Source organism: Bacillus rossius, chromosome 13 (assembly GCF_032445375.1).
Source record: "Bacillus rossius redtenbacheri isolate Brsri chromosome 13, Brsri_v3, whole genome shotgun sequence".
Lineage (NCBI taxonomy): Eukaryota > Metazoa > Arthropoda > Insecta > Phasmatodea > Bacillidae > Bacillus > Bacillus rossius.
In genome coordinates, this window is record NC_086340.1 from 9,979,182 (window position 1) to 9,994,894 (window position 15,713).

The 15,713-nt window shown below is 40.7% G+C and overlaps 1 protein-coding gene across 1 annotated transcript in view; it reads left to right on the top strand.

The window, feature by feature from the left end:
* LOC134538593 (atrial natriuretic peptide receptor 1-like) overlaps positions 1-15,713 on the top strand; it is a 302,281-nt gene that overhangs the window by 233,840 nt on the left and 52,728 nt on the right. The window contains exon 15 of the mRNA XM_063380019.1: positions 8,371-8,551. Coding sequence (XP_063236089.1) covers positions 8,371-8,551 — 181 coding nt within the window. The remainder of the gene's footprint in view (positions 1-8,370; positions 8,552-15,713) is intronic.

The window sequence follows — 15,713 nt, forward strand, 5'->3', positions numbered from 1 at the left end:
ATAGATGCGGCGCAAGCGTACAATGAGCGTAACGGGACACAGCGTAACTGGACAATGTGTGTTACGGGACACTTTTTCGTGCGTGCAGCCGGCGTTCATCGATTTATTAGACGTTGTCACGTCAAAAAATATTCTCCAGTTTTAAAATACCTAAGAAACCTGGCATTACAATTATTATTATTATAGTATATATTCTCCTTTCAAATTTCTAAAAGGCTTATCGCACAGCGGTAGAGCCCTGTTTCAAATCTCTTCTTCAGATTTTCAAAAAAATAAATTTAACAGCATTATGATATAATATTATAAAAATATAATTACTTTTAACGTCAAAAGGCTTACTATAGTCCATTTTTTTTAAGTATCGGGAATAACAGTCACTGTGATATCAGTGATTATTTTATAAACAGTGCAATTCATCCAAATTGTAAAGAAAGTTTGATTACCACCTAAGTGGTTACCACACACTTTGCAGCTTATATATATATAGGTACATATATATATATATATATATATATATATATATATATATACCTATATATATAAATTAATTATTCTTTATATCTTTAAACTTTCAAGTTAACAAAGTGTTTCACAACGAATTAAAACTGAATGGATAACTTACCGCACGTAGATTAAAGTAACTAGATGCACTCACGCACAAGCTTGCTTTTGTGAGTGCTAAATATTTATTTTTAATTTAGTGAATGTGGTCGAAGTGTAAAAAAAAAGATTAAAAAAATGATTTATTTTTATAACGCGTGATTGTAAACGTTTGGATGTTACCCTAGTGAAAAACCAAAATAAACGATTATATATAAAATGTCCCTACGCACCACCACTCGTACCTCAACCATCGATTTTTCATAGTTTTTCAGTTGACACGTTTCAGATATGTTTCATGCAAATTTAACGTTCGTTCGGAAAAAAAATTGTTGTGCATGAACACATTTCAAATATTTCACAAATAAATTGAATAAACATAACTTTTACACGTATTCGAATAATAATATTGACAATTCCAGTCCACAGAGATGTGCATTTTTTTGCGATAAGACTAGCTGTGTGGTAAAACATTGCTGTGTGTTCTCTGTGTTTCGTGATTGGTAGATGTTCTCTCTGCATACGCACGAATCACAGCCATCCAGGGCGGAAGCAAACGGGTACTGATTCGCCCGGGAAAATATGGCAATTGCTTCTCTTGCAGACGGCCACCAATCACTTTTTTTTTTTTTTTTTCACGAAAAATATGGGAAGCCTTCATTTCACAGACGAGAGAGCCAAACCCCCTATCGTGCATCTTCGGTTTTTTTTTTTTTTTTTGTTCATTGTAACTCATGATAACTAATGGTCAATTAGGTTAGGTTAGCTACATTATAAATACTTTAAAACATTGTGGACGGTTGATTTGGTTAGGATAGCTACATTAAAGATACCTACGGTGAAATCATGTAAACGGTTTCCTAGCCCTGGATAGCTACATATTAAAAAGTTATTTGCTAAGCAACCATAAAATGATTTTACAGTATTTTTAATGTAGCTATACTTACCTAATATAGCCAACCATCCACAATGTTTTTAAGTATTTATAATGTAGCTAACCTATCCTGATCGACCGCAAAATTTAATGCCACACCGGTTTATACAATGAGATAGAACCGGGGGGGGGGGGGGGGAAGCGAGCATGAACTTCGGGGAACTTCGGGTGTGGCTCTCTCGTCTGTAAAATTAAGGCTTCCAGAAAAATACATGGCCAGTCTTAACAACCATTCGAAAACAAAATTCTGATACTTTTTTTTCCCCTTTCAGTAACATGGCGCCCGCTTCGCGATGTAAGTAAAAAAAAACCTTTCTACCCGTCATTTCTGACTCGCCCGCGAATATTTTGTTGCGCTGAACGTGGCAGATGTTTCAAATGTGGTCGGCAAAAAAAAAATTATTCGAATCGCGTTCTTCGCGTATACATCTCGCCAAATCTGTTACTGCTGGTGCGATTGCTTATTTGTTGTTTATGTCCTGCGGTTTCGCCTCAGCAGATCACTTTTAAAAAAAAATCTTCACCCACTGTAAAGTTGCTTCCACAATTTTGAATATTTTATAAGTTAAAACAATAATTGTTTCAACTTAATTTAATTTTCCCGTCCGCTACAGGCTGGGGGTTGTATATTTTCGAAATTTCAAATCCTTTGCTCATCTCGTATAGATAAGTAATTCGTTCATGTGGCACTATACCCAGTTTCAAATGTTGTTGTTTTTTAATTTTTTTTAACTGATTTCCAACGGCAAATTTCACCTTTGAAACTTGAGCCAGGGCTGTAAGACGCCTACCTATGGGCGTAGCCAAGAATTGTCGAAGAGGGCCCAAGTGATTTATAAGAATGTATTCTGGACAGCCCTGTTTCTGGGCATCTGAAGCATATGGAATGCCTTTCCCGTAATTTTTTTTTTTTAAAGATGATGCTTAAAAATTCATTTTTAGGCTATCTGATGACCCACCAGGGCTTTTTAAAAACCGGAAATTATTGTTAGATAAATATGTTCACTTATGAAAGGTCGATTTTTGCATTAATTACCATTGATTGTGATTTTATGCCCTAACACGTGTCAAAAGACACAACTAGTCAGTGGCCAAAAATTAAGATATAATTGCCCCTAAGTGTAAATAAAAATTATTAATAATCCACGAACGGGAATTGTTTAGACGTTTTTTTTTTAACTAGCATATCCTTAGATTTAACATATTTACACGCTCGTGGCTTCATAATTATAATTAGGTGTGTGATTTAGTTTGTCAAATAATAATTCGTGACAAATAATTACCCTGTCAAACTATAGCGTGAAAAACATTATGCCAAAACATTTATTTGGTTACACAGCTAAAACAATACTCATATAAAACTGTTTAACAATACTGATTTACACAAGTAATTAAAATAATACGTTCTTAAAATAACGCCATTTTCTTGCGAATATGGCCCATGGCGCTGTGCACTACAATAAGCTCAAACCCCGTTGTGTTATCCTCTGTCCAAATACTACCTTACTAGATGCCAGCAAGTCGGGGTGGCGAGTAACAGGCGATATGCCTAAAGGCGGTTTGCCTAAACATGAATTCGATATGGCGATTTGCCTAAAGTCATTTCGCCTAAAGGCGTTTTGCCTAACGTCGAATTGCCTAACGGCTATTTGCCTAAAGGCGATTGCCTAAAGGCGGTTTGCCTAACGGTGTTTTGCCTAACTCCGATTTGCCAAACGGCGTTTTGCCTAACGGCGATTTGCCTAACGGCGTTTTGCCTAAAATGTTACTATGATGACAAAACCTCGTTTTGCCTAACGGTGAATTGCCTAACGGCGAATTGCCTAACGGCGTTTAGTCTCATGGCGAATTGCCTAACGGCGTTTTGCCTAACGGCGCTTTGCCTACCAGTGGTTTCCCTAACGGCGATTTGCCTAAACGCAATATGCCTAACGGCGTTTTGCCTAACGCCGAATTGCCTAACGGTGTTTTGCCTAAAAGAGGAAAAAGCGTTTTGCCTAACGGCGAATTGCCTAATGGCGATTAGCCTAACGGCGTTTTCCCTAACGGCGTTTTGCCTAACTCCTATTTGGCCAACGGCGTTTTGCCTAACGGCGATTTTCCTAACGGCGTTTTGCTAAACGGCGTTTTGCCTAAAATTAGGCAAAACGCCTTTAGGCAAAACGACATATGCCCGGGGTGGAGTCAGGCGCAGGCGGGTCCCTACCGCTGCGACCCGCCTATCCCTGCATCATGGCAGGGTTCAACCTGAGCCGCACGCCGCCACGTGGAGCCCGCTCAAGGGAACGAGTTTTTTTGCACCGTCCGCAACCTACTAGCGTCGGAAATCTCATCACAACTGCATCCCGCATGTCAGTGCCCAGGGTTTTCCCTGTGTCTATGCAGGTTTTACGTGGGCCCCAACTTATCTAGTTTTAGTCTAGTATAGTCAGCGAGGGGAGTTAGTCATGGCTAAAATGTTGCCATGGCTGGCCAATCCCCTCCTAGCACATGTTGCATGCTACCTCTCCTGCATGATTAGAGCGTATAGGCTTCGGCCTGAGACGCACTTAAGAGTCTCCCCCTATCCCCGACCTCTCCCGCACACTCATAGCTTTAAGTTAGGTTAGGAAGGGGAAAAAAAACGATGTTTCACGGAAAAAGGTTAAAATTGAAATTCGGCCTTGAAATTTCGACTCCCTTCGGAGCCCAAAGAAGCCCACACCTGCCCTTTCCTGCGTACGCCCTTGGGGCTACTCGCGTGAACTTCATCCGAGTACCGGGTGAGTTTCCGGCCACCCTGTGAACTCGCGGCGAAGTGCAGGGTCTCGGTGGCCGCAAGCCGTAATAATTAGCAGCCGCCCACGCCTGTCGGGCGAGATCCCCTCGTGCTAACCTCCGTCGCAAGAAGAGATCCTTGGAGCGGTCGGGAAAGGGAGGGGGGAGGAGGACGTCAGTTCTGGAATCCAATTACCAGGGGTTCGTAGCACGCGCCCCCGCGGGCGAACCATAAATACTGCGCGGGCTTTGTGCGCGGTAGCCTCCCCCTCCCCCCACACAGCTACCGTCTCACCGCCGGGGTGAATCTTTAATATCCTACCCTCCCCGCGCAAGACTGGGGAGAAACGAAGCCTGTCCTCATCTCCTGTCCGTCCTTCTTTTTATCTTCTTCTTTCCGTCTCCCCGGCCTTTCCAGGGAGATGGCTTCCGGAGGTGACGGCGCGTGACGCAGTTGTAAGGAGGTCCCCCTTCTGCGGTGTCTTGTCGCCGCTGTTTTGACCCCCGTCGTCGGCCCGTGAAACCCTTCCCTGACCGGAGTTGCCCCTCCCGTCGTGTTGCTGACACCCGCTGCGCCAGCAAGCTGTGGCTGCTGTGCCTTAGGGGTGGTTTTTACGATTCGAGATCAACAATTGGTCGCCCTACTTGACATGCGACTCTACAGCTGCATCCGAATACTAGCTCAATGATTCCCTCACACTGTAAAAAATATTGTGTACTTTTTATAAGGAAAGTCCTTGGAAACTCATTTGCCGACTGTATTACTTGTTGAACTACAGACCAGAGCTTTGTTATATTTGCAAATGGTATAAGACTGTGCCTTACAATTGTTAAAAGAGATATCGTTGGCAACTGAGTTTCAAAGGGCTATCCTTGGATTTTTTTACATTGTAGCTAAGGGATCCACTAAAAGTGCATCGCAGTGGACGCAGCCATCTTTGCGTTGCGTCCAGCAAATTTCGGGATTTATAGGGATGCGACACTCGCATCCACTGATGCGTCCCTACGTCCATTATCTTCGAAATCGTGTTTTATTTGGTTTTTATTTAATATTACTTTAGATTGTCAGCATAAGACTTGTTTAAAACGTTATAAGTGTAAGTGATAACTCAAATAGATACAAATAAAGAAGTTAATAAAAATTATATAAAGGCGAATTTAACCATATAGGGCTATTTAATGCTCATTATAAGTATTTTTATTGTTTGAGATTCATAAAAATATTTTTATTTCGATTACTAACATTTATAATACCTACGCCACATTTTTTTTTAAATTTATCATTGTTATTTACGTTTTGCTGAATATTCGTAGATATCGTGACTCAAAATGGCTACGTGAACATTGGTGCAACAAACTGTAAAAATTTGTTGCTAGCAGTAAAATAATTCGGATACTACTATCCATTCCTTATAATAATTTCGTTCTCTTCGTTGTGGCTGCATTTGCCAAGGGATGAAGGGATGTGTGTGCTATGTACGCATCCACGTGTATTCGGATACAGCCTATGTATAAAAGTGAAATGTTTTATAATTGTAGAATAGGAATTTTGACGGGTTGTGTGTGAATCATATGTTGACTTAACTTACGTTTTTCCTCAAGAGTTATGGGAAGCACAATCAGAGCACAGTAGAATGTGTTGTTGGCGCGAGAAAAAAAAATGTTTCGTTGGGAAAGCAGGTTATGATGTAGTACGAAAGGAGTAGGCAATACGGAATTACTAGTATCATTTTAAGTAATAAGATATTTAGAGTAACATTTCACGAAACATTAAATAAAAGATATAATGGAATAATTATTTGGTTTAAGATTTCGGAGATAGATTATTCTGATGTGTTTCTGATTAATTTTTGCTATTGCATGAGTATACAAATATTTATTTACAATTTATGAATATATTTTTTAACTGTAAAGCCATTTTATGGTGACTTGGAATAGATTATATTAGCACTACATGAACTAGTGCAAGCCATGTATGAAGTTAAATATCTTCACTTCTGATTTGTGTGCGGATTCTAAATTACGAGCTAAATGTTGGAATTTGTAGGTTCAATCGTAGCTATGTGTCTGATATTTAAAGTGGGTATAAATAATAAATTCACCATGGATAAAAACGTTACGTTTAACAAATTTTTAATTGGCAACGATTCCAAACCGAAATGTACTTCAAAATGTAGAACGCAAACAACTTAAATAACATGGCTGTTTATCGGCCGGAAATAACGTCCACTAATTAAATCTTCCTGGATAATACTTAATCGATGTTTATAAATAAAATTCAGTTGTATCAGCGTTTATGATAATTCTTCATAAAAGAGGATCGAATACTTTCCCATCGGGCAAACAGCTAGTAAAAAATAATTTAAAATAGGTTTTTTTTTTTTTTTTTTTACGAATATATATTGTAACTCAGAGCTTGGTGAAATTGTGCACACTTGACTTTGAAAACAAGAGCAAGGTCACAGATTATATTTTCCATCCCTTAAAGCGAAAATTTGGTGCCGCTGTAGTTAAATTTTCACACTTAACGTTCAGAATAAGTAGAAAACTACTGTCTACCCAAGATTTAAAACAAAAAATTACCGTTTCACACCTAGAAAAGTCCTACAACGTAGGTCACTTCAGCTAGTATATAATAAAATAGTAATTTTAATGTAATGTACTATGATTAGATTGGAGAAAATCACGTATTCTTTTATAAGACACCTTTGTGCAGCTTCTACAATTGGGCCAAATTTTATCTGGATGACCCTGGACTATGAAATACACCGAACAAAGGCCGTTTCGATATAATCGCGTGTCCCAACGAACAGGTATCGCAAGCCAAAAGCAAATTAACAGATTACATTTTCCCCAAGTTCTTTTCAGGTTCGTGGAGTCTATCCTTCTAGAGGTCGCTGGTCTCTCGAATTATTTCCAGTCTGTATGTATGCATATATTGTTGCGAGGCGGCCAGAGATGGATGGAGCGGCGCGTTATCCACGCTTATCTCCGGGGAAACCTCGCTGCGACTCGGGTAAGGCCCGTCTCTACCCCGCCCCCTCTACCCGCGCTTTTACAAACAGTATTGGCGCCTCCCGAGAGCACCGCGGCGTAAAGAGTCGTAACTAGGACGACAGTGTTCTTGGACTTTCGGGACGTGTCTCTTACGAGGGCTACGGGAACCTTCCAGAGCGGAACATGGCAGATCTCAGTGAGCGAGTGACGGAGCCTGGTGGCGATACCGGCGAGCGAGTGAGAGACCGGTGAAAGCCAGTGAAGTGACGAGGAAGAGTGATCCCTTTGGCGAGCGATAGCCGGGCGACGAGAGGGCTTCGTGCGTGGGAGAGCGAGTAGTGCGAAGCAGCGTGTTGGGACCGAGTGAACCAAGAAACGAACAGCGGAGACGGCCACTGTCGGGCCGAGCTCCAGTGTGGAGAGTGAACTAAAAGTGTTGATATTTCTAACACGGAAATCGAAATTATTTCGAACAACTTACAGAAACCACGAGTTGTCCAAAACGTTAATCCTATGATTGTAAAAATTGTTTAAAAACATTTAGAGCCTTTTTTTTAAATTCAAAATTAAATGAAAAAAAATTGAATTCTTAATTTTAATGTAGTAAAGTTACCATTATATTGATCATTAGTTTCATTATATTAGGCAAAATTAATTTAGAAATGATTATGCTATTTTTTGTGTTTCCTTTGTTATTTTTAGTGTTTGTCCTTATCATATGTTATGTTTGTGTTGTCATATGCTTATTATTGTAATTGTGTCTGTACTTTATGTATGTGTTTGTTAATAGCCTGCATGTATTAAAGGATATGGCCGTCTGGAGACACTCGAATAGTAATGAATTAATGAAAATAGATGTTGTGGACGGTGAGTTGAACTGTTGTAATGTAATGAAGAGTGGTGGTGGTCGCTGAGAGCGCGTGTCTGGCCGCATAGGGGTGCTGTCATAACTTAGAAACACATAACTTAGAATTTTCTAAGTTGTTACAGTTCTAAGTTAAAACTTTCTACGTTATGACGTTTCTAAGTTGTGACAGTTCTAAGTTGTTTGTTTCTAAGTGACGTGTGGTTCCCGGCCGCAGAGATCGTGGAGAAGGTGCGTGGCGGCGGGGCGGCGGGGGGCAAGGCGCCCTTCCGGCCGGCGCTGGAGAACCTGCGCAGCGAGGAGGAGGTGGTCCAGATCATGCGGCGATGCTGGGCCGAGGAGGCTGCGGACCGACCAGACTTCCCGGCGCTCAAGTCCGCCATCAGGAAGCTCAACAGGTAGTCCTTCTGTCCCTGTCCCTGCCTGCCCGAACACGCCCGCCCGAGTATCCACCTCCGGCCAACCTCGGCTTTATTTATATTTCTCTGTTTATTTTAATGTAGCTATACCAACCTAACTAACCGTCCGTAGTGTTTTAATGTAGCTAACCTAACCGACCACTTTTAATATTTGAATTCATTTTTCCCTGCGTAAAAATAAATCAAACCTCGAAGTTTGGCCGAAGGTGAATAATTGTTTCGGGTGTAATCGGGAATGGCAGAACTTTATGTGCATCTTAGGTTCTCCCCAACAGGTACCGCGGCGTGACCAGCGCCTGCGGGAGGGGAGGGGGGAAGGTAGACATATCTCACCCTAAATCCACGAATAACTGTGGTGAAGAATTATACCAGAGACCTTCGTACCTCTATCGCTATCTTTCGTAAATTCGCGGATACTTTTACGTATTTTGGAAGGTTTAAATCTCTCCCTTTAAGATATATATATATATATATATATATATGCATAAAACACACTATCATTTCAGTGAATTTAGTAAGAAAACTATTTGATATGGTGACGAATCAACAAAACAAAATTCGACTCTTTCCTCGATAGCTATTTGCTTCCTTCATTTGCATATTTATTTCCGACGAGGGAAGTTCATTTACGTTAAACAAGAATAACATCGGTATCCAAACAAAATATAAAAAAAAACTCTCATGTATACTGCAAAAAAAAAAACACTCCTATTGCTTCCACGTGTTTTTAACGTGGTTCATGACGAATAAACAAAACGTGGGAATCGAAATTCATACTGCGTTGTTTCTATGAAGCCCATTGTTATCTGAAATTTCGAACGTTTCGTTTATTTAAGGTGAATTATCCGTTGAAAGTCCAAAAAATTTCTAACAGTGTACGTTTGTTTGTTTTCTTCCTTCTCAAGTTTTTGGTGCTGCTGGAATCACGGAAGGAGGGGGGTGGGTGAGAGTAGCCACGCACCAACAGGGGAGCTTGCCCCCTCTGGTTTTCAAAATCCAGATGCGATTAAAATATGAAAGTGGACCTAGCGTCCAAGAGCCCAGCCCTCTCATGGTGAACGCTTTTCCGCCCCGACCAACTGTTTATCCAAAACTGCCTCTGCAGAATGCTGCAGCAAAGTACAAGTGCATCAGCTAGTAAAGACATAAACATTGCGACATGTTTTCATTAGAGATTCATCCAAATGATAGGGAAAATATTATATGGTGAATTGCGATAAAATCGAAATAAAATATAAAAGCATCTCAGTACATCATATAACTCAATATAACACCAAAATGCAAATTGAATCATTAAAGTAAGCAGCGTTTAAACAAAATCTAATTCAGATTACAAAAAAAAAAAAAATCTTTTTATATTTTCAATGTAAGGAATGTCAATATTTCCATACATAGTTCGTAATAAAGTCATTAATCAGAAATATTAATTTAATTTTTTTGATTGTGCATCTGTCATTAGTCACTTTTATAATACAAATTATTGTTGTTCTTTATTATTTTTTTTTTGGACTAAACTTATTACAAATTATTTTTTCGTAAAAAAATACAGCATATCAACATTACACAAAATAATAATTATTACAAAACAGTTTTTTTTAATAATGACAATAATACCGAAATATTATTTTTTAAAAACGAAAATGGACTAATAATAAAAACCATTAAATCCGGTCGCCACCAATTGAGAGTCACCGAGGTGGGAATAAAATAGATTTTTTAGAAGTTACACTTCTTAAGGCGCGTTATGAAAAAACGATGAGAGTGAATTTGTACGATGCGCGAGAACCATACAACGAAATGTTCACAGGATGAAGAATAAAGTCAATATTCAAATAAAATATATATATTCGCTTTTAAATCGTCTACTTTAGAGATTGGAATTGAATACTGGTACATATCATTAAAAACATTTACTTATTATGAATATTAGTTGTTTTCTGTTTTTATAATTTTTTTTCATGTTATTGAAGTGAGGTTATGTTCCCGTATGTGTAATTTATTTGCATTATAAATTATTACAATATGATTTGACAAATAATTAAATTATTAAATTGAAATTAACTTTCAGCATATTTAATGATTTTCATTATGAATTAAAATTTATCTGGATTATTTGACTTTTTTTTTTATTTGACTGAATTTTTATTTTACCAACCGTATTTATAACCAGGGCTGGTGCAAGGTAAATTGGCGCCCTAGGCAAAAACCTTAATGCCCCCCCCCCCCCCCCCCCCGGGCCAGGATACCCCAAAAAAAAAATTCCTTGCCTCAAAATACATCACGTAAGCCTAATAATTTGTCAACAATCAAAAGGAAGCAGGCTTGTGTTTTTTTTTTTTTTTAACTTTTTTACTTATTACAAATCATAAACAGGTCACCGTGGACTTTAAATAATTACTTATATCAATATAAACATTCCAAATTGTTACAAAAATCCATTTTCTTCCAGTTTCAATAATCGTTAAACATATTATATGAGCTGTTATGTGTCGTGCTGCGCCGCCCCCAGCTACTTGGCGCCCTAGGCGGTTGCCTAGTTCGCCTATATGGACGCGCCGGCCCTTGTATAACATCACTCCAGTCATTTTTTTTTTATTTTAATTATTTGCATGGAAAATTAAAATTAGGTTTTAGTTTATTACGCCAAAGTAAGTTTAACTTTTAATAAGTACACGCGCCTTTTTTTCTTCTTTTTAATTCCTGCTGTGTTTGCTGTGCAGAAGGGATGTTTTTTTTTTTCCCCCGCGTCTCTGTCGATGCAGGCGGTTGGTTGCCCGCGGGGCCTCCCGGCGCCGGAAGCAGGGACGGGCTGTATCTCGAGGCGTGTTCCGGGTAAAGGAGCCGGACTCCGGGCTCCGGGCTCCGGGCGAGATATGAATCACTCCCGCCGGAACGCATCGCAGCGCCTCCGGGCGGGTGAAATATTACTGCGTGTTCTTGCGCCAGCTACCCGGTTACTAGAAAAAAAAATACATCACGTGGTTTCGTTTGTTTTTTTATGCTAAGCATTCATTTATACGAACATCCTGTATGTGAATTTTTTTCTTCCCTGATACTACGCGTGAATTTGTAATTTTTTTTTATTTTCATATTATAATATTTTATATCTCGGTATACGGAATAACTTATGAGATAATTTCGTGATAATTGAACGGAAGTCGATGAACGGAAATGTGTCCTGCGACGACATCGTATCCCTGTGACTAGATCGTATCCCTACTATGAGATCGTATCCTACTGAGTTGAAGTTTCGTCCAAAACTGCGTCCTTTTCGCTAAAAGGTGCTTCCTGTTTTTAATGGGCTACCCCACCTTTTTTATGTGTGCTTCCAAATGTGCTTCCTTTTGGACGAATGAGTATCGACAAGTCTGTACTAAGGACATTATTGGCCTCGTGGTTTTGGAGACGCTTGGTCTACGCGTATGACTTTGTGAATTATCTGTTTAAAATTTTCGCTGAGTGTCGTCGAAAATAAAAATTCCTCTTGGCTACTGACTGGATACTCCTGGCTACCATCTGTATGTGGTCTGGCCACCTACTGTACATGCGTTCCTGGCTACTGCATAGACGTGGCTGGCCATCAACTTGGGGTGTTAGCCTGACCGACCGGCTGATGTTTCTGTCCACCCTATCTGAAGTGTCTGGACACCAACTTGGGGTGTTAGCCTGACCGACCGGCTGATGTTTCTGTCCACCCTATCTGAAGTGTCTGGCCACCAACTTGGGGTGTTAGCCTGACCGACCAAATGATGTGTCTAGCCACAGACTGGAGGTGACTAGCCAACAATTGGATGTGCCTGGCCATCGACTGGTTGCGTCTGGTCATCAACTGATAGTGTTAGCCTGACTAGCATACAAACTGGAAGTGCCTAACCGCTAGCTGGTCGTCTCTAGCCAACAAACTGAACGTGTCTGTCTGTATGCTAAATGCATGCCTGAACGCTGAATATACGTGACTGTGGCTACCGGACTGGGCATACCTTGCCAGCAACTGGTCGTGTTAGCCTGACCAACCGGATGATGTATCTGACGTTCCTAGACGACCTATTGGATGTGCCTGGCCGGTGATTGGACGCGCCTGGTTTATCGACTGTCGTGCAGATCTGCCCTGAAAAACACGTGTCAAGGCATCCAAAGGACTTGCTTCGTACTCTAAGAAGATTGCAGAAATCGAGAAACGGTAGAAATTTGCTAATATTTTTGATCTTGTAGAAATTAAGTAATAATTTTTTTATTTGTAATTTTGTTGTTTCGTTGCTCGAACCTTTTTTTTTTGTAAATTTAATTAAATTATATTTTTTTAACAGTTAAATATCTTAACAAGGACGGAAATCGACCGAGTTATTCATTATTTTACAAGCTTTTTTTTTTATGAATTTTGGAATTTTTCTTGAATATCTAGGGGGAAAAAATACGAATTTCCAAGATGGCGGCTTAGATGGCATCGGTAGCTTTCTGACGGCCGGTGGATGAGAAATATAATTTTTTTTTGTTTTACTATTTTTTATTAAATAAGGTTTTAGACCTGAAATTGTAATTTTTTTCCATCGACCAATGACAAAAATCAATCGAATCAATATTTATTTTTAACAAGCAAAATTTTTTGATGATTTTTTTAGTATATTTTTTTCCGAATTACTAGCTCAATAATTAAAGATTTTCAAAAAACTGTGTATTCCAAGATGGCGGACGTGGAGTCATCCAAGATTACTAGCGAGGTCCTGATCATATAGTCCACGAGCTGTAGAAACGCCCGAACATGGCCGATTCCTCACGACTGGCAAGCCAACGAGCCATCAAGCCGTAGTCCCCACAAGAAAGTAGCACTGTCCCAGGTTTCCCATTTTCCATCTACTCGCGTGAACGTGCCTAACTAGCATCGACCCCGTTGACGTCGGACTCCAGCGAAGTCTTGGCGCGTGAGCAAGTGCAGTCGGGGCAAGGTCTCCGCGGCTGGGGGCAGGGGGTGGTTATTACAGGAGGAAGGACCTCGCCAATCTGCAGCGCGGCCCCGGGGATACTTGTAGGGGTGTTGGGGGGGGGAAGGGTTCATTACAGGGCAGAGAGCGCTCCGGACAAGAGGAGGCCGCGATACAGCTGCTCCCGTCGACTAGAGTGCTACCTCTCTTGCTCTGGAGGGAGGGAGGAAGGGCCTCTTCGCTCGGCAAACAACCTCGCCACCTCGAGCGAGTGGTCGTCCCTCCACTCGACCTCGACCTCGACCCCCCCTGTTTCCGGGAACCAGTGTTGCCGTTCTTCAACTGACTTTCCACGTCGCTGGTTTTTTTCGAGAAAGAATTTTGCCTTCGCGTCTTGACCAGCACACGGTGTGCAGAGCTTCAGAAGAAACCACGCGGTTGGTTAAGTTGCTCAAGATATCAAGAGTGGTGTCTTGTTAACCAAAAGCGTTTCTGAACACGTTTTGAGGGTGGATTAGTAGTTCTGTGTCCATTTCAGACTGTATTTCCAGAAGGGTGTTTTCAGGATGATTTTTTTTTTTTTTGCGTGAAACACCAGGTACAGATTTATAAGCACCCAGGAAACTTTAATCACACCTTTATATTCATTTTTTTTTTCTACCAAGGAATGTTATGGTTACCGCTCAAACTTCACAGTTGTCCTGAGACGAAGAGAAGACTGCGCGCCAGTTCAGAGGCGACACCGCGCTATAAACACCAGCGCCTCGCTGACACATTTACACCCCTGACTATTTGAGCCTCTTAAGGGCGACGCGATGACCAAGATTATGGAGGACTCGGCAGTACCGTATGTCCGTATAAGAATCTCCGAGTTATAAAATTTAATAGTATCAACTGTAAGGGTTGTAAAATGTTAGTTCAAAGTCACAATTAAAGAGTAACTCAAAACAGGTTTTTAGATTAACGCTTGGGCGAATGCTGCTTTGTTCGTTTTCTCGCATGCGGCGCTAAAGAATGTCTCTTTCCTCAATTAGCAATGTATTTATTTTAGTGTTAATTATTTTTTGGCAACTGGTATCCAAAGAATACTTTTTTAATAGCATAGAAATTATTTTTCTGCGCGCGTTGGCGTGAATTTGCGGTCGCGTGAAGTGACCCGGGCTTGTTAGGAGACACTCGACGAGATTCTGCGCGCCTTCAACCCCCCCCCCCTTCCCCCTTCTCATCCTCTCTCACCTTTGAATATATATACTATATAGAAGTCGCCAGCCCAGGTTAAAATTTCTCATACGGTTTGAGGTAGTTGGTTAATTCACCGCCGCAATCGCCACCATCTCTAGGGCATCGACTTGTGGTGGTCCCTATCGGACAAGTGTCTAACTCTTCAAACACCCCTTCCCCTTCCCCTTGAACGACCTTGAGCTGCAGTGAATGATGGGTGCGGGGTGCGGGAATGACAGCGGGCGACAGTGCTGCGCTCTAACGTGTAAATAACAACCTAAGACGATACAGGGCGTTACGGCAGCGCACTGCAGCGGTGAAGTTCCCAAGCTGCTCATCATACGCTCCTGAAAAACGTAGAGTAAATCCTATCCACTCGCGACTTCTATACAGTATATATGTATTCAAAGCTCTCACACAGTGTTGCTGGTCGAAGGCTGGAGCACACCCGAGTGCGTTGCGCCCAGGAATGTCAACTTGGGGGTCCCCCCCCCCCTCCAAATCTAGGGTGTACCAAGATGTAATGGGGGTTTTTTTTTTAGGGCGATATTTTTAGCGGGTACATTATTTAAGAAATTTTTTGAGGGCGTGAAATTAAAGTGTATATCTTGAAAACAAGGTGAAAAAAAAAAAACAGCAACACAAGTGGCGCTGGTGGCTGAATTTCGCACTACGACCAACAACAACTTGCTGGACAAGAGATTTCCGTTTTTGACTTTTACCGTTCAACATTTTCACGTTGTAAGTTGTCTGGTTGAGGAGGGTGTGTCCGTTAGTTTGTTGTGTACTCGCGAGTTTTATTGGATTGCAAAGTAAGTCGTTTATGTTTTTGTGGTGCCAAGGAATAATAAAAAAAAGAATAATAATTAATTATTCGTGTTCAAATCTTTTCCATAATGCCAAAAAAATATATTTATATATCAGCAAAAATATACGAAATGTTGGGAGACCGATCCAGAACTTCAAGGTTAGTAAACATGTATTCTTTAAACCAAAATGAA